Source organism: Halichoerus grypus, chromosome 1 (genome assembly GCF_964656455.1).
Source record: "Halichoerus grypus chromosome 1, mHalGry1.hap1.1, whole genome shotgun sequence".
Classification (NCBI taxonomy): Eukaryota; Metazoa; Chordata; class Mammalia; order Carnivora; family Phocidae; genus Halichoerus; species Halichoerus grypus.
The window spans coordinates 143933487-143957905 of NC_135712.1; the positions used below are offsets into that span (position 1 = coordinate 143933487).

At 45.1% G+C, this 24419-nt stretch overlaps 1 protein-coding gene across 3 annotated transcripts in view; it reads left to right on the forward strand.

Moving 5' to 3' along the window:
- Positions 1-24419, forward strand: part of CMTM8 (CKLF like MARVEL transmembrane domain containing 8) — a 158237-nt gene that overhangs the window by 94190 nt on the left and 39628 nt on the right. Inside the window, exons 3-5 of one of the 3 annotated variants that reach the window (XR_013448072.1) lie at positions 8052-8168; positions 9766-9920; positions 22076-22203. Coding sequence is in view for 1 of the 3 variants with exons in the window: in XM_036078865.2 (XP_035934758.1) it covers positions 8052-8168; positions 9766-9849 (201 nt within the window). In the remaining 2 variants the exon portion in view is untranslated. Of the gene's footprint in view, positions 1-8051; positions 8169-9765; positions 10198-22075; positions 22204-24419 lie in introns of those variants that run through there. The other 2 variants (XR_013448073.1, XM_036078865.2) reach the window with 2 other exon arrangements.

Below are 24419 nucleotides of genomic sequence, written 5' to 3' on the forward strand. Positions count from 1 at the left end.
CATTTCCATTTGAGATCTCTCCACAATGGCCTTCAACATCCATATTTTTACTAAGATTCTGTCTGTGGTTATTTATGCATTCTCTAAGAAGATGGAAGCTTTGTCTTAGCCTCTTCTCTTTTCTTCCTAAGTCCTCACTGGAATCACCTTCAACATCCATAGTTCTAGTATACTCCTCAAAACTCTCCAGCCTTTACTCATTATCCAGTTCCAAAGCCAGTTTTATATTTTTAGATCTTTGTTACAGCACCACCCCACTCCTGGTTCTAAAATCTGTCTACCCCACTCTCGATATAAATTCTAGATTAGTCAGAGTTCTCTAGAGAAGCATAGGCATTAGGGTGTGTATGTGTGTGTGTATATATAAAGAGATTTACTGGAAGGGATTGGTTCACATGATTGTGGAAGAAGTCCCAAGATCTGCTGTCCACAAGCTGGAGACCCAGGCACACTGATGGTGTAGTTCCAGGCTGAGTCCAAAGGCCTGAGAACCAGGGAACCTGATGCTCTAAGTTCTAGTCTGAAAGGCACCAGGCCTGAGACCCAAGAACACCTGATGTTTCAGTTTAAGCCCAAAGTCAGGAAAAAAGACTGATGTCCCAGCTCAAGGCAGTCAGGCAGAGCAGTTCCCTCTTACTCAGCCTTGAGCACCTCAAAGTAACAGTCACATGGGAATACCAGGTGAGGGCATATAGTCCAAGGGACCTGGGGGAATGTAAGGAATGCTGTTTTGGAAAAAGAGGGGTCTTAAAAGGATGTCTTGAGCAAAGTGCTTGTGAACTTGGAAGAAGAGAACTTGGAAACTGTCACAGGAGAGCAAATGGGTGAGATGCAGGAATGAGCAGTACCTTTCATTCCACTCCTGCTGAGTCTCAATTCCTAGGTATGCTGTCTGGATCAGGGCTTGGCAAACTTCCTCTATACAGGACCAGACAGTAAGTATTTTCTCTTTTGGAGGCTATGCAATCTCTGTCACAACTACTCAACTCTGCTTGCAGCATGAGATCGTCTGTAGACAATTTGTAAATGAATGAACATGATCCACTTCCCAGTAAAACTTTATTCCCAAAAACTGGCTGTGGGCCAGATTTGGCCTGTGCGCATAGTTTGCTGACTTCTGTTCCAGATCATCTCTGGTCTCTCTCTTCTCTAAGCCTAAAATACTTTTCACTGATTTTTTACATTAAAAATTTTAAATTTTAAAAAATTTAAAGATATTTTAATACATTAAAATTAAAAAAAATTAAACATTGATTTATTTATTTTAGAGAGAGAGAATGGGGAGAGGGGCAAAGGCAGAGGGAGAGCGAGAATCGTCCAGCAGATTTCCCACCGTGGGGCTCAATCCCAAGGCCTTGAGATCATGACGTGAGCGGAAAGAGTCAGCCGCTTAACCACCTGAGCCACCCAGTGGCTTAAAATTTAAAATGTAAATTTAAAATTTTAAAATAAATTTTAAAATGTAAAAATAAAATGTTTAAATAAAAATTTAAAATAAAAAATTATAATTTTAGGGGTGCCTGGGTGACTCAGACAGTTAAGTGTCTGCCTTTGGCTCAGGTCGTGATCCCGGGGTCCTGGGATCAAGCCCCACATCGGGCTCCCTGCCCAGCGAGGAGTCTGCTTCTCCCTCCCCCTCTGCCTGCCACTCCCCCTGCTTGTACTCTCTGTCTAATTAAAAAAAAAAAAAAAATCTTGGGCGCCTGGGTGACTCAGTTGGTTAAGCGACTGCCTTCGGCTCAGGTCATGATCCTGGAGTCCCGGGATTGAGTTCCGCATCGGGCTCCCTGCTTGGCAGGGAGTCTGCTTCTCCCTCTCCCGCTCCCCCTCTTGTGCTCTTTCGCTCTCTCACTCTCTCTCTCAAATAAATAAATAAATAAAATCTTTAAAAAAAAATAAAAAATAAAAAATCTTTAAAAAAATTGTAATTTTAATATTAAAAAATTAAAAAATTAAAATAATGCTCTAGCTCAGTCGGTAGAGCATGAGACTTTTTTTTTCTCCTAAGCAGTAACATTTAATTTACTCATAAATTTGTAATTTGGGAAAGGCTCAGCAGGACAGTATATCTCTGCTTCCTCAGTCAGCTGGGCTGGCTTGAAGGTGGTTGGAGGCTGGAATCATCATACGTCTAGCAGTTGATACTGCCTGTCAGTGGGACCTCTGCCAGAGCCAGGGCCAGAATACCTACACATGACCTCTCCGTGAGCCTGCTTGGATGGTCTACCACCTGGTGGCTTGGGTTCCAAAAACTATATATTTTTTCATTCTTTATTTAAATTCAGTTTAGTTAACATATACTATATTATTAGTTTCAGGGGTAGAATTTAGTGATTCATCATTTGCATATAACACCCAGTGCTCATTCCATCAAGTGGAGCATGAGACTCTTTTTTTTTTTAAGATTTTATTTATTTATTTGACAGAGAGAGACACAGTGAGAGCAGGATCACAAGCAGGGGGAGAGGGAGAGGGACAAACAGGCTTCCTGCGGAGCAGGGAGCCCGATGCGGGGCTCGATCCCAGGACCCTGGGATCATGACTTGAGCCGAAGGCAGACGCTTAACGACTGAGGCACCCAGGCGCCCCTGGAGCATGAGACTCTTGATCTTGGGTTTGTAAGTTTGAGCCCCATATTAGGTGGAGAGATTACTTAAAAAAAAAAAGAAAATCGAAATATTGCTTTTAATGGTACTTTTTTTTTAAAATAATGCTCCCTTCTGGCACTTCCTAGTTTTAAAATGCTTTGATTTGCATGATCAGAATTTATCATCATGATGTGCATCCCCATTTTATAAATAAGAAAATTGAGATTTAGAGCCTCATGACTTTGCCCAGATGCACACACAGCTGGGGTCCATCTCTCTTGACTTCTGTCCAGCATTTTTTTCTGATCTTGTTCCACTCCAGGCATGCCTCTGCCTGAGTAATAAATAAGAACCCCAACCAGCAGTCAGGAGACCAGGACTTGTAGGCCCTTTAGAGTTGTTTAATCCTTCATCTTTTTTTTTTTTTTTTTTAAGATTTTATTTGTCAGAGAGAGGGAAAGAGAGCACAAGCAGGGGGAGTGGCAGACAGAAAGAGAGGGAGAAGCAGGCTCCCCCAAGCAGGGAGCCCAATGTGGGGCTCAATCCCAGGACCCTGGGATCATGACCTGAGCTGAAGGCAGATGCCCAACCGACTGAGCCACCCAGGCGCCCCTTAATCCTTCATCTTATCAAGCAAGACCATCAGCCTCCACCTTAGAGGTTACACATTCACATGTGTGGAAAGACCAGACAAGTCATGCAAGGGAGCATAAATTCAGTGAGTGTTGAATTCTCGCCACCCAGACGCACACTTTTTGGGCATCTTAATCAACTGGGGAATATTCTTCACTTCCCGGAGAAATAAATTGGAAACGTGCTCTCAGAATTGTTAGATTTTCTGTTATTTCCCTCCCTAAGGCAATCCAGAAATCTGGGCTTTTGTGTGAACTCTTTCACTTTTAAAATATTTTTAGCCAAATTTTAAAAACTTTTTTGCAGCCAGCAGCTGCTACAGGTCAAACATGTCTGACTTCGGGTTGGGGGATTTTTATTCCCTGCTCTGAGAAGCCCCTTTGCGAAACTTCTCAAAGCATTTGTGAGTGGGGTAAGCAGTGTTAACTGGATATCCAAAGTGGGATCTGGGGGAAAAGTTTTCCTGTGTAACAACTAAGGTCTCAGATCTTTATTACCTGTGCCCAGCAGAACCTCTTGCAGGAACAGACTGGTTCAGATGCTGGCCCTCACTGTATGTCCCACACTAACTGGAGCATGGCAAGGGTCAGGCCAACCCAGGACTCTGCTGAGGCAGCTGATGGGCTTCTGGTGCCAGAGTGAACCTTCTAGAATTTTGCTGCTCAAAGTGCGGTCCCTGGACCAGCAGCATCACATGGGAGCTTATTAGAAATCTTTGGTCCTGCCCCAGACCTACTGAATCGGAAGCTCTATAGAGTATCTGGCAATCTGTATTATAAGCTTTCCAGATAATTCTTAGGCACCTAAAGTGTAGGAAACACTGGTTTACAGATAATTATAGGTCCACACCCCTTCCCTGGAACCTTTAGGCTAGATATGTTTGCAATCACAATTTTTTTTCAAATTTTAGAAGTAATCTGGTGCATTTATTACATAAGGTGACCCCTCCTTCTGAGTCTGGGGGCAACACTGTAATCAGACATGTTAATATTTCTGCAAGAACACATGCATTTTTCCTGCTAAGAGGGATGCTAAAGACTGCATTGCCCCTGTGTCAGTGCAAGCCAGTTTTTGCTGCCTAATGACTTTGGGATTTACATTTGGTTGTCAGAGCATTTGAGAAATCTAAGATTAAAGAAAAGGGAGCAGTAGACCTGGTTTTAGTCCCCTGGGAGTTTGGCTGGGAGACCGCCCATGGAACACTACAAAAAGCAGAGTCTCATAAGTTTTGCCTTTAGCTCTTTGCTTGACAAGGCATGAGCTTTGCACTGGACTTGGCTTGACAATAGGCATATTTCCTATTGCATCTGAGGAGAATACAGGTGCAGAGTTATTATGTCCATCCTTAACATGGAGTGGAACCACAGCAGGTTCCCGCGAGCACCTCTGAGCTCCTGGGCAATATCATTTACCCAGAGAGGCTGCAATGAATGCTTTCTGACAAATCTGATCTGAGCTAAAACTTCAAAGCAATACAGTCTGTCCTCCTCAGAGCACTAAGCACCAGGACCTCCACAAAAGCTTTTTCTGAGGATCTGTCCTCTGCAGCTCATCCCTGTTGGCTTCATTGCAAGCACTCTGAGCAGTACTGGGCACAGGGTGGAGGGTGGAGGGTGAGGCCTCCTTCCGTTGACAACATCAGCCACCATTTATGAAACACCTGTGTGCCGGAGGTCAGGCTGGGTCCTTCATATCTTACAACATTTCACCTCACACTAACTGCAAAGAGGGAACGGATTATTTCCGTTTGGCAGGTAAAGAAACTGAGATGCTGAGAGGATTTTGATAGGAATGGGATGCAGGTCCCCGGATGCCAACCACAGTTGTCCACCCTGGAGTCTGCTTGGCTCTCAGGGGACACGAGTGCCCTGGTTCTAACCTTCAGGAATTCTCTGAAACTGAAAGAACCTACCTCCCCTCTACTGGGAAGGGATGAGATGTTCTTAGCAGTTAGGTTTGGTCAGTTGTGGATACCAATAATACAGTGTGGAGGGTCAACAAGGTCGCTAGCTGCTTGAGGGTTTTTATCTATGGGTGCCTTTATCTGGGGGAAAGGACATTTTATACCAAAGAGGGATCGAATTTCAGAAAAGAATAGCCTCCCTCCACCTTCTCCCAAAAAGGAACAGTTGGAAACCTTTTGTAAGACACTGTATTTGTTCTCTGTTCCCTGGGGCCCAGGGGTGGTTTGAGAACTGGCGTGGGAGTTGGAGGGGCTCCCTGATCGTTCAGCTTGAACAGTCTCGGACTCGGGTCCTATTTCTCGAGAGCAGTACAATCTGTGTTTCCGTGAAGCTCAGTGCTATTCTAGAGCCTGCTGAAGCTTCGCCATTGCCCTCCTTGCCTTCTGTAGCCACACAGATCTCTTTTTTAACCTCTATAACAATCTCAGATCCGGGTTCTTTGCCCTTCTTTTTTCTTCCCTCTCTCCACCTATTTTCACTAGGTTCCCACTCCAGGCATCCCTCAGACATACTTACTTTGGGAGTCCTAGGAAGATGGGGGGGCCAGTAGGTTGGGCTCTGAGGTAGCAAAACAGAGGCTGTGAGAACCCGTCGGGACCCCTCGGGGTGGTGTGTGGGGGAAGGAAGCCCTTCCCCGCTTCCCTCCAAGGGAAACCGAATTTCTCATTTCCTTGGAAAAATGGATTGGGCCACACTTAGTATGGAGTCGTGTCCCCACTCCCTCTCCAGCCCTTCACCCACACGGCAGAGGGGACACGGCCCGGGCCTGTGTCAGGGTGGTCCTGGCCGGGCTGGCCTCCTGGAAGCTCTCTCATTCATCTCTCTCCTTGTATGGGGACTGGACATGCATGGGTGCCCCCAAATACATGTTTAAAGACATTCCTCACAGCAGTGTTGGTAATCCCGAGAAAGCTAGGAACATCAAACGCCCATCAACAGGGGAAGAGTTAAATTCTGAGGTATTTGTGTCATGACAAGAAATGAGGTCCATCTGTTTGGACTGACAAGTAAAATTGCCCTTGGTATCTTTCTCAATGAAGAAAAAAATCCGAACAAAACAGAAAAACCCCCACTGAGATGCCTGACTATATGGCTCTGTTTGTATAGGATTGGGTGGTGGTTTATATCTCAAAGGAAAGGGTTGAGGTGAAAGGAGTAGACTGACTTTTTACTCCAGATTGTTCTGTCCAGACGGGATTTTGTTTGGTTACCATGGACATGCATTACTTTTTAATTTTTTTCTTAAGCATTTTAATGTTTCAAATGTACTACATGGCTAATTTATTAAATAAATACCACTACCTGTAAAAGGCCACAAAACGAAAACTAAAGTCTCACACCCCTCAGAGGTAACTACATTGAACTGTTTCAGCATTTAAAAAAAAAAAAAAAAAGTAGGAAGTCCTTTACTTGGCAAATAGCAAATGTGCAAATCTCTAGAGGTAATGTGAAATGAAAAAAAAAAACAAAAAAACTAGATTTTTAAAAAAATGCACAGATGTGTTCCTGGACCAAAAACCCCCACAACCAGCAAACATAATGAATTACCAGGGAAACCAGGACTTCCTGGGGACACATTTCTTTTTTTAAGACTTATTTATTAGGGAGAGAGAGAGTGAGGGGAAGGGGCAGAGGGAGAGGAGAGGAAGAGAGAGAATCTCAAGCGGACTCCCTGCTGAGTGGGGAGCCCAATGCAGGGCTTGATCCCTGGACCCTAAGATCATGACCTGAGTCGAAATCAAGAGTCAGACACTTAACCAACTGAGCCACCCAGGTGCCCCAGGGGACACATTTCTAATGGCAGATGAGCATCCTGGGCAGCCTGAATCCTGGGACTGACCCTTATCATAAAGTTTAATCTCCTTAACCCAGAACAATATAAGTAAAGTGTGGAGGTGGTAAGAGGGATACACAACCCACCTCAGAAGGACCTGCATCTGGAAAATTCTATGTGCCTTTCTCCTAGAAGAAAAAGATACTGCTTCCCCCCTACCCCTACCCATTCCCGTCTCTCTGAATGACTGAGGGAGAGCTGTAAGACCATGGGGGGCCTACTCCTGAGAGCCCACCCTCTTCCTACCTGTATAAGCATTGGTTTTCTGCATCAGTTTGGCCCCACCCCATCCCCACCTCTCACCCTTGTTCAGACGGGGGTGAAGTTTGGCACATTTCACAGTTTGATTTCCGAGAGTTTAAGTATAACTGAAAACCAAATATCTATTGGATTTACACCTCTCTCTTCTCTAAGAATAGGAAAAAATAAGATGAAGCCAGAAGTGAGATTAGTTCCGAAAGGGTTCTGTTAATATGTATAATCTTCTTTTCATTTTTAAGAACTTGCTGCTAGGATTGAGGAGTTCACCTAAATGTCGTCCCCCCCTCCCCCCCTCCGCTTAGCCTGGGGAATAGATCAGCTGGGCCTGCTTTGGGAAGAGCTATCTCGCAGCTCTGGGTCAGGGACAGGTGCCGAAAGGCTGTGGCTGCTGGGGCCGCAGTCTGGGCAGATCTCGCTGGGGAACCCCAGCTGCCTGTCTTCCTCAGCCAGTAGGTCACCAAGGCTGAAATCTGGATGAAGCAAGGATCAAAAGCAAAGTGAGAGAGAGAGGTGGCCGAAGGGACAAGCAAGGCAGCCTGGGTGTCTTGGGGGCAGGTGAGGGGTGTCTGGGTGTGCTGTGTAAAAGTTGGTAGGAAGCCCCTCCTCCTGGAGGCACTGATGAGCTGCTTCTCAGAGCCCTCATCCCTGCCCCCTCCAAGTGTCCAGATGCACCCCTTACCACGCCTGGCGTGCAGTTCTGGCACTACAGAGATCCAGAGGTGCCCAGACCTTCCACGCTCCCTGACCACTCCACCCCTCTATCTCCCCCAGGGTCTGTGCTTTAATGGCAGTGCCTTCGTCTTATACCTCTCAGCCGCTGTGGTGGATGCGTCTTCTGTCTCCCCCGAGAGAGACAGCCACAATTTCAACAGCTGGGCAGCCTCATCGGTGAGTGAGCAAGCCCTTTCACCTGCCCCACCCCCTTCCTGCATGGTCAGGGTCACGGTCTCCTCCTCCCGGTGGGGCTGGGGGTCCAGGAGGAGGACCAAGTTATCTGTAGGGGCGGGAAAGCCTCACCTGCACTCGAGACACTGGCAATTAACTTGTTGGTTTAAAAGCATCAAAAATTACTGGGGCCTCCTGATCGCCTGAAGTGCACAGAGGTTAAAAGACCCAGCTTGAGTGAAAGCCAAATAGCTGGAACAAAATAAGTATTTGAGGAAGAAAAAATATTTGAGGCACTCTAAGAATAATTCTACTGGCTACAGTTCAAGTGGGGAGACAGTTGCAAAAAAAAAAAAAAATGAGCACACTATGATTCTATTTTTACTTAAGAAGTGGAGATGTTTGTTTATGCGATGGGAGTGCCTGGGAAAGCATACGTGAACAGAGGTTCCTTCCAGAGACTGTGGTTGGATGATGAAGGGAGCAGCCTGAGGGGCTTCTGCTTTTTAATTTATGTGCTTCCATACTATTTGCATATTAAAACCATTAATGTGTATTGTAGTTCTGATTTTAAAAACTAATTTTAGAAGTTCCTCTGAGATTGGCCTTAAAATATTCCATTCCCAAAAGAAGTAATTGGCAGGGGGGGTGGGGGTCAGTTAAACAGGAATACCAAAATGATCATGTTAAAACTGATTGATGATACACAGCCGTTCATTATATATATATTTTTTTAAAGTGAGCACCATGCCCAGTGTGGAGCCCAACATGAGTCTTGAACTCACGACCCCAAGCCGAGATCAAGAGTTGGACACTTGATCAACCGACTGAGCCACCCAGGCACCCCCCTCCCCTATTTCTTATATTCTGATATTTATATTCAAAAATCTCTATTTAAAGGTAGAGAGCATGGTGCTCTCATGGTTCAGTCAGTTAAGTGTCTGACTTGATCTCAGCTCAGGTCTTGATCTCAGGGTCATGAGTTCAGCCCCACATTGAGCTCTATGCTGGGCATGAAGCCTACTTTAAAAAAAAAAAAAAAATTTTTTTTTTTTTTTTTTTAATCACAAGCTTTAGCAGCACTAAGCTCAAGCTATCATACAGCAAGAATCAGCCAGACCTGGGCATTGGCTGCCCCTTCAGAGGGGCCTGCTTTTTCCCTGCTCACCATTCACACCCTGTGGGTTCATCGCTTCCTCCCACCCACTCAACTCCTTTATGTAACTGACCCTATGGCAATCTGAGGTTAAGCCCTGGTCTAAAATTGTCTATACTAAATTAGGAATACATGTGCTTTTCTCAGATACACACCACCATACTCACCCTGAAGTGAACACCCTGTGGTTATTTGAGCAAAACTACAAGCTTTCCAGATACGTTTCAAAAAGAAAAACAAAAAACAAAACAAAAACCCCAAACAACCAGCATAGCCAGAGATCATTTCAGAAGGAAGGTAGTTGAACCAATAAAGCAATTTTAGATGAGAAAGCCTGGAGTCAAGGGATGCTATGAGTGCCTGATTCAATGGAGGTGAAATGATAACTTTTGCTAATTAGAATGTGCCCTAAGCCCTCTTTCTATTATCCTCTGTTTTCTCCAGTTCTTCGCCTTTTTGGTCACCATCTGCTATGCTGGAAACACATATTTCAGTTTTGTAGCTTGGAGATCCAGGACCATACAGTGATTTGCCATTTTGAGAATTAAACAGGAGAAAGCAGGAAGAATCTCACTGTAAAAAAACAGCAACAACAAACTGTAGGTATAATGTATATTTCCAGAGAATTATATTTAACTAATGTTTTTATATACTTAGTTAAATTTGCTCACAGTGGTTTGTTACAGTTAAACTGGATACTTATTTGCAATATTTGTAGCTTATAAGGAACTCTTAAATATCTTGTCGATGTCTTCATGGACCTTGTTTTCTTAGTGTATAAATAGATAAATTGCTAATGTTAAGACTGTGTCGAGTTTGTAAACCTAACTTTTTAAAATGCCAGATTCTTTTCTGATTAAATGTTTCAAAATCTTGGGTAAGGTGTCTGATTTGAGAAAGGAGACCTACTGCCAAAGCCCAAGGTTGGGTGCTGTGGGTAAATCTTCATCCTCACAAGGCTGCCCAATTGTAGTATTGCCCAGACACCCTTGTCCACAGCCACCAGGCCAGGGTAGTAGGAGAGACCCTTCTCCCCGAGACTGGGGATCATCAGTGGTCATGGTTCTCACATGCTAACCAGTTGACCCAGAAAGCATGTAATGAGACACTGGCCTTGCAGTTCAGTAATAACCTAAGTGATGGTGCTGAGTGCCCAGACTGATGTGCTGTGTGGCAATTTTTTCCTAATACATATTTAAAAAGTGCATAACCATTAAACCAATAAATACTTGCATGTACCTTAAGATACTTGCTGACCATAGTGATGCGTGTACTGTACTTTGTGGAAACCACCTGACCCCACGTCTCCAGACTCCAGAACTAATATTTTGTGTCACTGTTATGAGATACCATCAGATGGTGGGAAGAACCCCAGGCAGCCAGGCAGATGTGTATTTAGAGGAAGTGTGTTGAGGCAGTATGGTTCTTGCTGGTATGGCAGTGTACCTTGGGTGATTTTTCAACGTGGGCTTCTTTTGAAAAACAAAAAACCACAGAAACATTAGTGTAGTTGACGACAGTGAAAAGTCTTAGTTGCGTACCCTGTGGGCATAACTCCTGTGGCCTCCAGTCTCCCGCGAGCAATGCTCTTTCTTACTGCTGCTAGTTGTTTGGTAGGTCTTCTTGCTTAACTGTAAGTTCTTACCCAAGTTCTGTTTACCTCTACATAGGAGGGTTAGGATTTCTTCGGCGTCTAACACCCACCACAGACCCATCCACAGTTCTGGATCCAAATAGGTAGTGGGGAGAGGGGCACCAGAATGAGGTGAGTGTAGAGACCCAGTGTGTGGGAGTGGGTGGGTGTTGGGGTACAGGAGGCCGGTCTGAGTCCAACGTGCAGATGATCAGGGCTGCAATCCGAGGGAAGCTGCCTCCCTCGCCATCACTAGGACAGCCTCCGACTCGCCGATTTTGCAAGACAAGTTGAAATCACTAGTCAGAATTTGTGTGCTCTGCCTCTCTGTTCATCTCTCTCTCTCACTCACAGAGGCATATTCATCTTCCATGTACTCGGTGGGTGTTTTAAGCACTTTGTATTGCAACCAAAGCTCCACACAAGGCAGAAAAACTGTAACCTCCAGATGGGTCTGTTTCTGGAAACTTCTGGAAACAGCTGTCAAGAAAGAAGCCTGTTTTATGTCCTCCCCACCCCCTGTGGGGTGTGCGTGTGTGTGTGTGTGTGTGTGTGTGTGTGATTTCTATAATCATGGCCCCATTTATAGGAAGTGACTTCTACGGCAAAAAGTTCCATAAACCACTTTGAAATATTCTCCAAAAAGACTACAACGATAGGTCTTTTTTGAACCAGTAGAACCAGAGAGATCGGTTTCAAGAGAACAGTACTCATTTGTGTCCATGCAGGAGTATTTGTTGTTTGTATGTGTGGTTTCTCAGAGCTTGACCATTTTTGTTATCCTGAGAGTTTGCCAAAAAAACAAAACAAAACCCAGAAAAACATAATTTTTTAACTGAAAGGAAATTCTTATTTCCTCTTTTGAATACTGACTTTGTTCATGAATTTTTAAGTGTGGGTTTTTAGACAACAAAATGATTCTCTTGTTCAGATGAAGCTGTAAATTTTGAACTGCTTCAGTTTTTCTCCTAAGAAAGAAAAACAAACAGCCACATGTGCTTCACCCAACATAACAAAAAGAATAGGTTTCTGGGGTTTGAAAAATATTAGTACAAGGATAGTATACAACGTGCTTAAACTGTTCTCTGGTATCTGTGCTCACCATCTGCCCTCCCCAGACCATCACGTCCTTTTTGGTGGAGCTTGGTGGGTTTTGAGTTTGATGTATTTACCCACTTATGGCCAATCAATGACACACTTTAGGCAATTAATCTCTCTCCATTGCAAGGTCCAACTCATAGCCCCAAAGGATAAATATTTAGCTAATATTTGAAAGCTATAAGAAAACCTAGAGACAAGACTGTTCAATATCAATTATTTTTGTACATTTAAAAGTCACTGGTTTCACAGAAAAATCCCTTCCGGCTATCAGCCCACAAAAAGGTTTAAATACATAAAGTGCTGTCTGCATAGAGCATGGACATTTAAAAATACTAACTGAAGATACAGGCCCAGGTAAAAAATCAATTTAAAGTTTGTATTTCTATCCCCTAGACAATTATTATTTTAATGGAGAAGATGGATTTTTCACAGGAAAAAATAATTCGGGCATATAAAGCTGGGGCGCATGAGCAAACACACACCCTGTAAGATGACAACCTAAGAAGCATTTGTTCACTTGGCCTTACGTGGAAGTTCTGGCAGTGTGCTGCTGCCAAGTGTGGGGCTCAAGCAGATGGCTGTGGAGGAAAGCAGGATGACTATCCCCGTGTGGCTGACTGAGAGTAATGGGCAAGATTGGAATAAGTCTGGTTACAAGTTGGAGGGTGGGTGAACTTAGGTGTTTGCTCTACAGAAGAAGATCGGGCTTGAGGGAAAGTGCTTGGCAACACAGGTGATGATTTCAGAAACTAAGGAAGGTGGCTGACATAGTTGTTGACTGAAGAGACATTGCATTTGGAAGGTATGTTTTGAGAAAACTTGAATGTCAATGACAGAGGTTTTTCCCTAGAATATTCAGAATAACTAAATCCAGGAAGGAAGGAAGTAGAGGAGCTTGTCGCTGCCTGGCCCACATCTCTTCTCCCTCCTCTTGTTGTCTTAGTTTTTATTTAATAAACAGCCTCCCTCTTATGCCTCAGCTTCATGGGGGAAGCTGACTGCACTTGGATGGGGGCCTGTGGCTCTAAGCTAATTCCACCTCCCTGGCCACACTGATTGGTTCAGGGATGGGCATGTGACTCAGGGCTTGCCTGTTGTGGAGTTCTGAGGTAATGAGTAGGTGGGAAATTGTTGGTAAATATTCTGTGACCATGAGGGAGAGCCAGTCATGGGATGAAGATGACTGGAAGGAAGAGCAAAGGGATGGAAAGAAACTTCATGGTTACATCATTGGGCCACTGAATCCATGCTGTCAAACTCTGGGCTTTGCCATGACATGAGCAATTATACTCACTTTGCCTAAACTAATTCTCATTACTTGCAACAGCATGCATCCTAACCAGTGCACGGGACATCCTGGCACATGGCTTTCAAGCAAATGTGTAACAACTTGGTTCTGATTTACTTTCTCTGATAGTCACCACAAGGCTCTAAGGAGATGACAATAATGATGTTATAAGTCAATGTTAGTACTATTTAGAAATAGAAGGTAGAAAAGGGGGGCGCCTTGGGCGGCACAGTCAGTTAAGCATCCAACTCTTGGTTTCGGCTCAGGTCATGATTGCAGGTCGTGAGATCGAGCCCTATGTCAGCAGGGCGTCTCAGTAGGGAGTCTGCTTGAGATTCTCTCTCTCCCTCTCCCTCTGCCCTCCCTCCCACGTACTCAAGCTCCCTCTCCCTCCCCACCCCAAGTAAATAAATCTTTTAAAAATAAAAGGGGGGTAGAAAAAGGAAAATTTGAGAGTCCCACTTGAGAGACTGACTCAGGCCTTCCCAAAGCTATTGTTTAAGGTTGGTGATAACGTGGAAAGATACTAGAAAGAGAAACAGCGGGGGGATGGGGACTCAAAGAGTTTTCATGACCTGACTTTGGTCATTGCAATATTGAGAAACATGAACAGTATGGCCTCCGATCATTTTAACTTATAATGAAAACTCTACCTTGTTGTATCTCAAAGACAATTAGTCATCCTTGAGAAATGGCTTCCTTCTCTGAAAGTAAGTTGGCCCTTAGTACCAAAGAACACTGACCCTATAAGAGTGAGGATTACGCCTCAACGCTTGACAGGAACAAGGTACATATTTTTCTAGTTAAAACCACAATGAGAGGCCTCACCAAAAAGGCTAAAATTAAAAAGATTGGTGGTACCAAGTGTTAACCAGGTCATGGAGACTCTGGAATTCTCATTCATTGCTGGTGGAACTGTAAAATGGTATAATTATTTATAAAGTTAAACATACACTTATCATATGACTCAGCAATTCCATTCCTAGGTATTTACCCAAGAGAACTATGTCCACAAAAAGACTTAGGCAAGAATAGGCACAGCTGCTGTATTCATAATTGGCCAAACCTGGAAACAACCAAAGTGACTATGAAACAGTGTATTCAAATTATGGTGTATTCGCACAATGGAATAAGACTCAGCAATGAAAAGAAGCAAACCGGACACGTGCAACAATGTAGATGAATCACTGAAATACTATGCTGAATGAAAGAAGCCAGATTTAAAAAAAAAAATGTTTGATTCTATTGACATGAAATACAAAAAAAAAGCAGAACAAATCGGTAGTGATAGGAAGCTGATCAGCGGTTGCCTGAGGTTAGAGGTGGAAGGGATTATCTAGAAAGGGGCACAGGGAAATGTTCTGAGGGGGCAGAAATAGTGTACATCTTGACTGTGGTGGGGATTGCATGTGCATATATAATTGCCAAAATTCACAAACTGTTACTTAAAACGTCGTTTTGTTTTATGTAAATCACCCCTTGATAAAGTTAATTTTATTGGGACACCTGGTGGCTCAGTCGGTTAAGCATCTGCCTTCAGCTCGGGTCATGGTCCCAGGGTCCTGGGATCGAGCCCTGCATCGGGCTCCCTGCTCAGTGGAGAGCCTGCTTCTCCCTGTGCCTCTCCCCCTGCTTGTGCTCTCTTTCTCTCTCTCTCTGTCAAATAAATAAATAAAATCTTTATTTAAAAAAAAGAGAGAAAGTTAATTTTAAAAGAAAAACACCATGGGGCATTTTGAAATGTCCCGATGGCCCCTCTCCTCCTCTGCCATGCTGTCGAATGGTTTGTTACCATCTTCCTCCCATCTGGTTCTGTGATGTGTTGCAGGGGTGGGGTAGTGCATTTTCATCTCCATCTTCCCTCGGGAGCTCAGCACAGTGTGGACCACAGTATGTGTTCAATAAATGCCGGCCGCCGTGAAGATGCCGGAACGTGACTGCCGAGTCCCAGAAGATCTCGAAGGATTCGCAGGTTAGAAGACAAAGAGGCTGAGTGTGGCTGTGAAGCCAGCGCCGGCCGAATGCGAGACTGTTGAGCAGCCGTGGGAGGGAGAGGTGGGTGAGTGAGTGCTCTGCACATGACAGGGGACCCAGCACTGAGCAGGCCACAAGGGACGGACCTGCGGGTGAAGAGCCGAATCTGCTGACCCACTCACGGTGCCTGAAAATAAATATCAGAAAGCGCTTAGTAATGAGAGCCGCCAGGTGGTTACTGGGCTAGGTACCTGGGAGAACCCACAGCTAGCTGATTGGTTTCTGGAAGGCATAAATGACTAATTGCCTAACAACGTCCAACCACGTAATGATACAGCATGAGGTTGAACTATATTAAAATTGCCAATATTTGACTCTCTGACCTACAAAAATTTCATGAGTCAACTTACAATTTTATACTTGACAGGTCACTTGCATACAGGTGTCAGTGGGTCCTCAGAACACCTGTGTCTTAGATAAAACAGGTGTCCACAGCCCCATTTATCTGATAAGGACAGTTGAGACTTTTAAGTATCAGCGGTTTGTGCAAGGTTACACCACGAGTCATTGGAATAGCTTGGGCTGACATCATGCAGGTCTTCTTACCCCGGTCTGCAGTTCCTCCAGCGTAGCCGACTGAAAACATCAGTAGTGGGAGGGAAAGAAGCAGGTGGAAACTTCATAGGGTGTGAGGATAAAGTGATACAACATTTCCAGAAATCTATTTGGCATATATATGTAGAGCCTTAAAAATACTCATTCCCTTGGATTTGGGGATGCTTCTCTTGGGAGCTTGGGGTTCATGCACAGAGATGTTAATCCTGGTCTTATGTATAGTAGGAAAACAAAACAAAACAAAAACAACCACAGGGGTGCCTGGCTGGCTCAGTCTGTAGAGCATACAACTCTTGATCGCAGGGTCATGATTTCGAGCTCCGCATGTGGCATAGAGATTACTTAAAATAAAAACAAAAATAAACAAAACAAACCTGCATCAGCCTAAAACCCTAACAGAAGAATGGTTAAATAAAAAAGTCCATTGAAAGAGCCTTTAGAAATGAATGCACTACAACCCACTCCCTCCCAAGTTTATTCTAAATCAGAATTGATTAGCACCATCATTAATGATTTAACTTTGTATTTTTAACACACTTCTCAAGCTGTGCTGAATTGCGGTTGCTAAATTGGCTATTAAATTGAAGATCAGTTGTTAAGGGGCTGTCTTTCTAAAATTACATAATGGAGAAAAATAAGTTGTCTATGAACACACAAATCAATGCTGCTACTGAAAACTGAGGAATTCTTACTAAAACACGTTGATAGTATAACTTGGAGTTGACAAAAGGCAGAGCAAACCAGACTGTAAAGATTGGTGGGATCATGGGGTGATTTTTATTTTCTTCGTTGTTTTGTGAATCTTCCCTAATTTTCTATAAGGAGCAGGAAATACATTCATAATCAGGAAATAGCAAATATCTTTAAATCAAAGACAAGAGCAGGCAGTGGTTTCAAGGAAGTTGGAAAAACCAGGATCTTCATGGTTAGTGGGAGAATTAACATCTTCAGGTCCCCTTATGAAGGCAGACCAGTGGCCCCCAGAGCAATTGCATGGCAACCATTCAGGGGACTATACCCATTGTCTGTCTCCTTTTGAAGGGAAGCAGAGTCCTCTTTGGCCACCATTTCTCTCATTTATGAAAGACTCCATGGATAAAGTAGAAAAAAGAGCCTCTCCCCTCTCCAGCTCCCCCCTCCCATCCCTTGATAACTTCATAGAAGGGATACTGATTCTGGTAGAAAACATCAGCATAAAAAGCAAATTATTCCTTGTATTTGTATGTTACTTTATTACCAAAGACAGGTGGTACCCATCCACTTCTCAAAGAGGAACGCTGACCTTCCGACAACCTCACCTCTGGGCAGAGCTGCAGCCAGAGTCCCATCCCCTTACCCCAAAGGTCAAGCAAATGAAACCAGGAGCTTCATGCAGACCCTCCACTGCATAAGGAAATAGGGTGTCTCCCCCCTGCCCCACCTCTCCTAAAATGCACAGTCCCAAAGCATGGGTAAGCCGCTCATCAGCAAGTTGCAGCCACTGGGGAGCATTCATGGAGGAGATTGTCTACAGGAAGCCTGCAGTCTACTTGAGACATGGCAAACACATAGGAAATCAACAAAATGAGAGAAAACTCTCAGGCCGGGCTTCACTGCCTGATCATCATATGTCTCCATGCGCGCGCTGGCCAACAGCGAACCTCACCTCGCCGATCATATTGGAGCAGACAGACATCATCAGCAGCTATCAGTCTGCTCAGTGACAATCCACCATATGTTGGTTTTTCCAGAAACACGCTTGACAGGAGGAGGAGGTAATGAGGAGCCACCTGTGCAATTCAGTGCCAAATTCTCAAATGCAGGCTGGAACGGAGGACAGATGTCCGGAACGGTCCAGCGAGTGCTAGCAATGGTTCTTGTCCCTTAGTTACACACAGACTTCTCTTTTGGGTTTCTGAGGGACATGGCGCATGGCATATAAACAGGATGAGGATGATAACAAGCCAAGTGGGCAGACATTGAACCAAAGGCAGCCCTGAGGTTTTTGATTTTTGGGGTGTTTGGGTTTTTGCTTTGTTTGGTTTTGGTTTTTTTGTCTTTTGCTAAGTGCTGGCTTAAAATGCTGTTTGCACCTGTTTGCCTGGGCCCTAACCTGCCAGGCCCAACCAGCTCTTGTCCTAGCCTGTTTCACATTCCACTGACCTGTACCAAATGCCCGAACAAGCATAATCTCACTTAGTCTAGCCTCACAGCAGCCCTGGGATTTACCTTTCCTGGGAGGAAAGCTGTGTCACCCCCCACTTTGCAGATAGGGAGATGCGTGCTCACAGTGGCTGCGAGGCGCCTGGACCCCAAGCCAGGGCTGCTAACTCTGAATCCAGTGCTCTTTCCGCACTGCTCTTTTTCTTGACTCTCTGGGTATGTTTTCTCTCACTTTTTCCCCATGTCCAAGTAGAGGGTGATTCTGTATGCACAACAAAGAATGCAGATTGAGCATGCATATTCAGACTTAATTTTACCTTAATAGAACAGTGAAATTGATCTGACCTGTTTAATGAGAATCACAATTATTCTTGGGCTGCCTGGCAAGTAAACATAAATAAATGGTAAATAGTTTGTCCAGTATCAAATTGAAAAATAACAAAGTTGCACTCTTTTGTGCCAGGCATTGTGATTAGTGCTTAGGGCGTCAGGAGAAAGGCCACGAAGAGCCTGCATACTTCAGAGGACTTGCTATGTGCTCGGCATGCTGCCGAGAGTTTTCCATGCTTTAACTTACCAAATCCTCATGGAAGGCATGGCAGGTTGTATTTTCAAAAGATGGCTTGACCATGTCACCATACAACTTCCTAATCAAATGGTGGAGATTATTTTACCACCCTCTAGAATCTGGGCAGGTCCTGTGAACTCATTAACCAGTAGAATATGGAGGAATTGATTATGTTCCAGTTCCAGGCATAGTCTTTAATGGCCCTGGCATCGTCCTCGTCCTGCCTCCTGGAATGTTCGTTGCAGTGGTCCCTCTCAGAACCCCACTGTCATGCTCTGAGAGGCCCAGGCCACATGGAGAGGCCACATGCAGGCACTCCATTTGACAGCCATAGCTGAGCTCCCCGTCAACAGCCAGCATCAGTGGCCAGACATGTGAGAGAACCTTCTAGGACGTCCAGACAACCGAGCCTTCACATGACTCGAGCCCTGGTACCCATCTGATTCCAACTGCGTGAGACCCCAAGGGAGAACTGCCTGGCTGAGCCAGGTCAAATCACGAGAACCATCTGAGATAGTAATAAATGCCTGTAAGCCCCTAACCTTTGGGGTGGTGCTACAGATGATAATTGGATAGGAAGTATTGGTACAAGTTTGCATCCTCATTTTACAGATAGGGAAACTGAGTCCCAGAGGGGCTCAGAAACTTCCCAAATTCAGCGAGTTAGTAGACGGCAGAGTTAGGATTCAAACCCAAGGCAGCATGACCTTGACTGCAGAGTTTCCACACGTAATTTCTTCCCTCTAGAATCTCCCAGTCTGAGAAGAGAGAAGCTAAGCCTGAAGTGTGGTGCATCAGACATTTGCAGCGGAAGTGCAGAACTGGGTGCACACACAGGAGTGAGGGGACCCACCTGTCTTTGCCATGTCTTGCCACCCCTTCAGCCTCATCTAGCACCTTCCCCTCCTTTGGACCCCCGTGCTCAAACCTCAATAAACTTCATGCCCTCTGATATGTCATGCCTCTGAATATTTCTCTGAACTCTCTTCTCCAACCACCAATAGCTCATTATCCTTCCATGTGTGGTTAAGATGGCCCCTCCTCCAGGAAGCCTTCCCTGAGTTGACAGTCACAGCTCCCTCTGTTACCTGACTCTATTCCCCCATACTGTTATGGGCTCCAAACTGCCTGGGTGAGGGAGTTCCTCTTCTATGAGTTGTTCTGCCTGGCATGTGGAAGGGTCATGACACATGAGTCACAAATAACTAGGTGAATCCTCTTTCTCCCCCTCCTCCCCTTCCCAGTGAAATTATCCCCCAGTAGCTCTTTCAGTTACTCACATTGCCTGACAATCTATTACAGATCCAAGAAGTCTTTTTTTCACCCTTAGAAATGGTCTCTGATGCTTATGGTTATGGAAACAGTAACCCACTGGGGGTCCCTCAGCCTCCAGGTGGTGGAGTCTTCTTGTTTAAATACATAAGGATATAAGGAATAATTACTTTTGAATGTTTGGTGGAACTCTCCAATGAAACCATCTGGACCTGGAATTTTCTTTGTCTTTCTTTTTTCTTTCATTTTTAAGTAATCTCTACACCCAACATGGGGCTCAAACTCACAACCTGGAGATCAAGAGTTGCATGCTCTACCAACTGAGCCAGCCAGGCACTCCTTGAAGTAATAACTTTTTTTAAAAAAGAGATTTATTTATTTATTTGATAGAGCACGTGTGTGCATGTGTGCGTGAGTGGGGGAAGGGGGAGAGGGAGAGAGAGACTCTTCACGCAGACTTCCCCTGAGTTCAGAGCCTGATGGGGCTTGTCCCCGACCCATGAGATCATGACCTGAGCCAAAACCAAAAGTCAGACACTTAACCAAGTGAGCCACCCAGGCACCCCTGGAATAATAACTTAAAAAAAATGTAACGTTTATTACTATGAGCCAAACGCTATTGTAGGCACTGTCCGTGTATATTATTGCATTCATGTCTCACAGTTGCCCTGAGGGTCAGTTCTGTTGTTGCTCCTCTTTACAGATGAGGAAATGGAAGCTCAGAGAGGTTGGGTAACTTGCCCAAGGACACATATCTACAATGGATGGCACTGGGAGCCAAACTCTGGTGGCTTGGTTCCAGAGTCCTGCCCCTTGGCCACACAGCCAGGTAGCGGAGACAAAGGTTTCAGGGTCCCACCCAGAGCCAAGGACCAAATTTCTTGTTGGCCCTCAGTAATGAGCATACGCTGCTCTCCATCCACTGGGTTTCAGCCACTCTGTTCCACTGAACCCTCCTTAGTCCCTGCCATGGCCCTTCAGCCTCACAACTTTTGCCTTCTCTCTTGTGGTCCTTTGGCTTCTGCTTCCTCTCCTTGTCAACTGCTAACCCCTCCCAGTGCCTCCAAGTCAGACTCCTCAACAGAGAGGATCTGATGGGCTTCTGTTGGGCAAAGCTCACATGTCAGGCCGCTCCAAATGCTGCTGGCCGACCCCTTGATGGGCTGCTCCTGGCTCATGGGCCATCCTGGTCCAAGTGGATGTGGCCAAGAACTTAGGGACACCTGATGTTCCCCAGAAGGGCCTGAAAGTCTGGCTGGTTCTCTGAGCCTAAAAACTTCTAAAACTTCAACTCAAAAAGGATTTAAAAGGATTAGAAGAGTGTCACGGACATGGATGCTTTTGCCTTCCTGTCTGAGGTTGGGCTGCCTTAACAAAATACCATAGACTGGGGGCCTTAAACAGCATACATGGCTTTTCTCACAGTCTTGGAGGCTGGGAAGTCCATGATAAAGGTACTAGCCAATTGTTTCTGATGAGAGCTCCTTTCCTGGCTTGCAGATAGCAGCCTTCTTGCTGTGTTTTCACATGGCAGAGAAGGAGGGAAAGAACTCTCTGGCGTCTCTTATAAGGGCACAAAAGGCCATTGGCACTAATCCCTCATGACCTCATCCAACCCTAATTAACCTCCCTAAGGCCCCATCTCCAATACCAAAACACTGGAGGTTAGAGCTTCAACGTATGAATTTGTGGGGGACGCAAGCATTCAGTGCATAACACTGCCTAATATTCCTTCCCCTTTCTGGGACCTACACCCTGATTTCCTTTTGGGAATCACCCCTCCCCCACTCAGTTCCTGTGGTCCTGGAGAACTACCCACACACAGCTACACGGGTAGGTAGAAATTGCCCTGTCCAATAAAAATATCTACTCCCTGGGTATAATGATTGTTTAAAAGATAGAGCCATGACCCATATTTGGACCAATCAGAGGGCCTGCCGTAGACTGAATTATGCCCCCCCAAATTCATATGTTGAAACCCTAGCCCCCAATGTGACTATATTTGGACATGGGGCCTTATGGGAGATCATTAAGGTTAAATGAGATCATAAGGGTGGGGCCCCAATCCCATAGTACTGGTGTCCTTATAAGAAGAGGAAGAGACCCCAGATCTCCCCCCCAGCCCAACTCTCTCTCTCTCACCCCCTATTTCCGTGCACAGAGGGGTGAGGACATGTGAGGACTCAGTGAGAGGGTAACTGTCTACAATCCAGGAAGAGAGGCCTCACCGGAAATCAGCCCTGATGGCCCCCTCGATCTTGGACTTCCAGCCTCCAGAACCATAAGAACGTAAGTCCTGACCGTGCCTGATTTGAGCACCTGGATCTGCCTGAACTAGGTGTCATGTCTACATACCGCAGTTACACAAGCCAATGAATTCTTTCTGCTTGAGTTTCATTTCTGTCACTTGCAGCCAAAAGCACTGCGACTGATACAGAGTCAACTCTCATTTTATTATATTCTTTCATTATATCTGACCAGAGATGATATCATAATTACACTGGTGTAAATGAGTTGTAGTCAGACAGTGACAGTCTAATTGAAGACTTGGAACCTACACTCCCTCGGGGCAGGTGAACAGAGAAGAACTTGGAAATTCTTGAATTCTCACCGGCTACTTGGAGACTGTGCATCTGGTTGGCTTTCTCCTAGAGTGTGAAATCTTTAAGGGGGGTTATGGAGTCCTTTGCCTAAGCCCTTGCTCCTCCAAGGGGCAGCCCTTCCCACCAAGAGCATCACCCAGTGTAGAAATCTCCGTGTGCATGGCAGCAGGTCAGATCTATGGAGGCTTTGCTTGACACCAGGCCATCACATGGCCCTTGTACGGCCAAGCGTCTTGCTCAAGCTCTTAATTGATCATGATGCGGTGATTAACTTAGAGTGGCTGCCAGCAGGGATTATTTCCTGTCTGGGCTGGACGGCCACATCGGCCAATAGCAGTCAGAGAAACCCAGCAAATTCTCAACTCCAGTGGCCTCAGGAAATGACAGTGGTTCTCAAACTTCAGCATGCATCTGAATCATGTGGGAGGTGGGTGGGTAACTTGTCAAAACACAGATTGCTGAGCCTCACCCCCAGAGTTTCTGATTCAGCAGTTCTAGGAGGAGCCTGAGAATTTATATTTCTCGCAAGTTCCCAGGGGAAGCTGGTGCTGCTGGTCCAGGGACGATACATTGAAAATCACTGATTTAGAAGATTGCTGGAGAATTGGATGAAGGCCCTTCAGAGGAGGAGAAATTATCCAGTGCTTGGTGTTTGGGTTTTCCTGAAACCTTCACTCCAACAAAGACCCACCTCTATCATCTCCGTTGTGGGTTCTGAAGCCTTGAAAAAGGAAGGGAGTGAAAAATGTAAATTTACAGACAAAACGATATGTAATACCAACTTCATGCCAGTGGGCATAGAGCTGGGAATGTTACAGAATGGTTGTGTGTCTGTCACAGCCGCTCCTAGGTACACTTACCTTTGTTTCATGGAGAAAGAAGTAGAGGTAGCAGGGGCGCCTGGGTGGCTCATCGTTAAGCGGCTGCCTTCGGCTCGGGTCATGGTCCCAGGGTCCTGGGATCGAGCCCCGCATCGGGCTCCCTGCTCCACGGGAAGCCTGCTTCTCCCTCTCCCACCCACCCCTGCTTGTGTTCCCTCTCTCGCTGTGTCTCTCTCCGTCAAATAAATAAAATCTTAAAAAAGAAAAAAAAAGAAGTAGAGGTAGCAGGCAGTGTTATCTAAAGAGAAGACAGATAATGGAGTTAATTTTTTTTTTTTTGGTCATGAAAATTACCAAATGTATACAAAAGTAGGGAAAATAGCATAATGAATCCCCAAATGCCTCAAACTTGGCAATGACAGGTTCTTCAAGTTGAGTGTTCATCAGAATCACCTGGGAAACTTGTCAAAATAGAGATTGGGTGAATATCTCCACATTCTAGAATTATCAAGACTTTGCCACATTGATGACAGTCTTCTAATTGTACAGCACCGGCATCCTATAATCTCTGAGAGGCAGATTTTTTTGGTCATTCACAAATGAAGTTAGAAGTTCAGCCACAAGGACACTCTGTTCAAAGGGAGCAGTGATAACATATCTCACCGTGGTAGCCCCGATTGGGCCTGTGTTCATTCAGAAAATAACCCAGAGGGGCTCAGGTCATGATCTCAGGCTTCTGAGAGCGAGCCGTGTGTTGGGCTCTGCACTCAGTGTGGAGTCTGCTTGTCCCTCTCCCTCTGTTCCTTCCCCTGTTTTGTCTTTCTTAAATAAGGAAAATAATTAACTAACTAACTAACTAACTAACTAACTAACTAACTAACTAACTAACCCAGAAGGGAAGCAACACAGTATGTCACTTGGATAACTGTTTCACAGCTTCTAATGAAAGTAAAGGTAGGCTCACCCTGTGACCCAGTAAATCCACTCATAGGTATTAACCCCAGAGAAAGGAGAGCTTAAGTCCACCAAAACAAACAAACAAAACTTCCCAGAATGTTCACCACAGCTTTATTAGGTACAA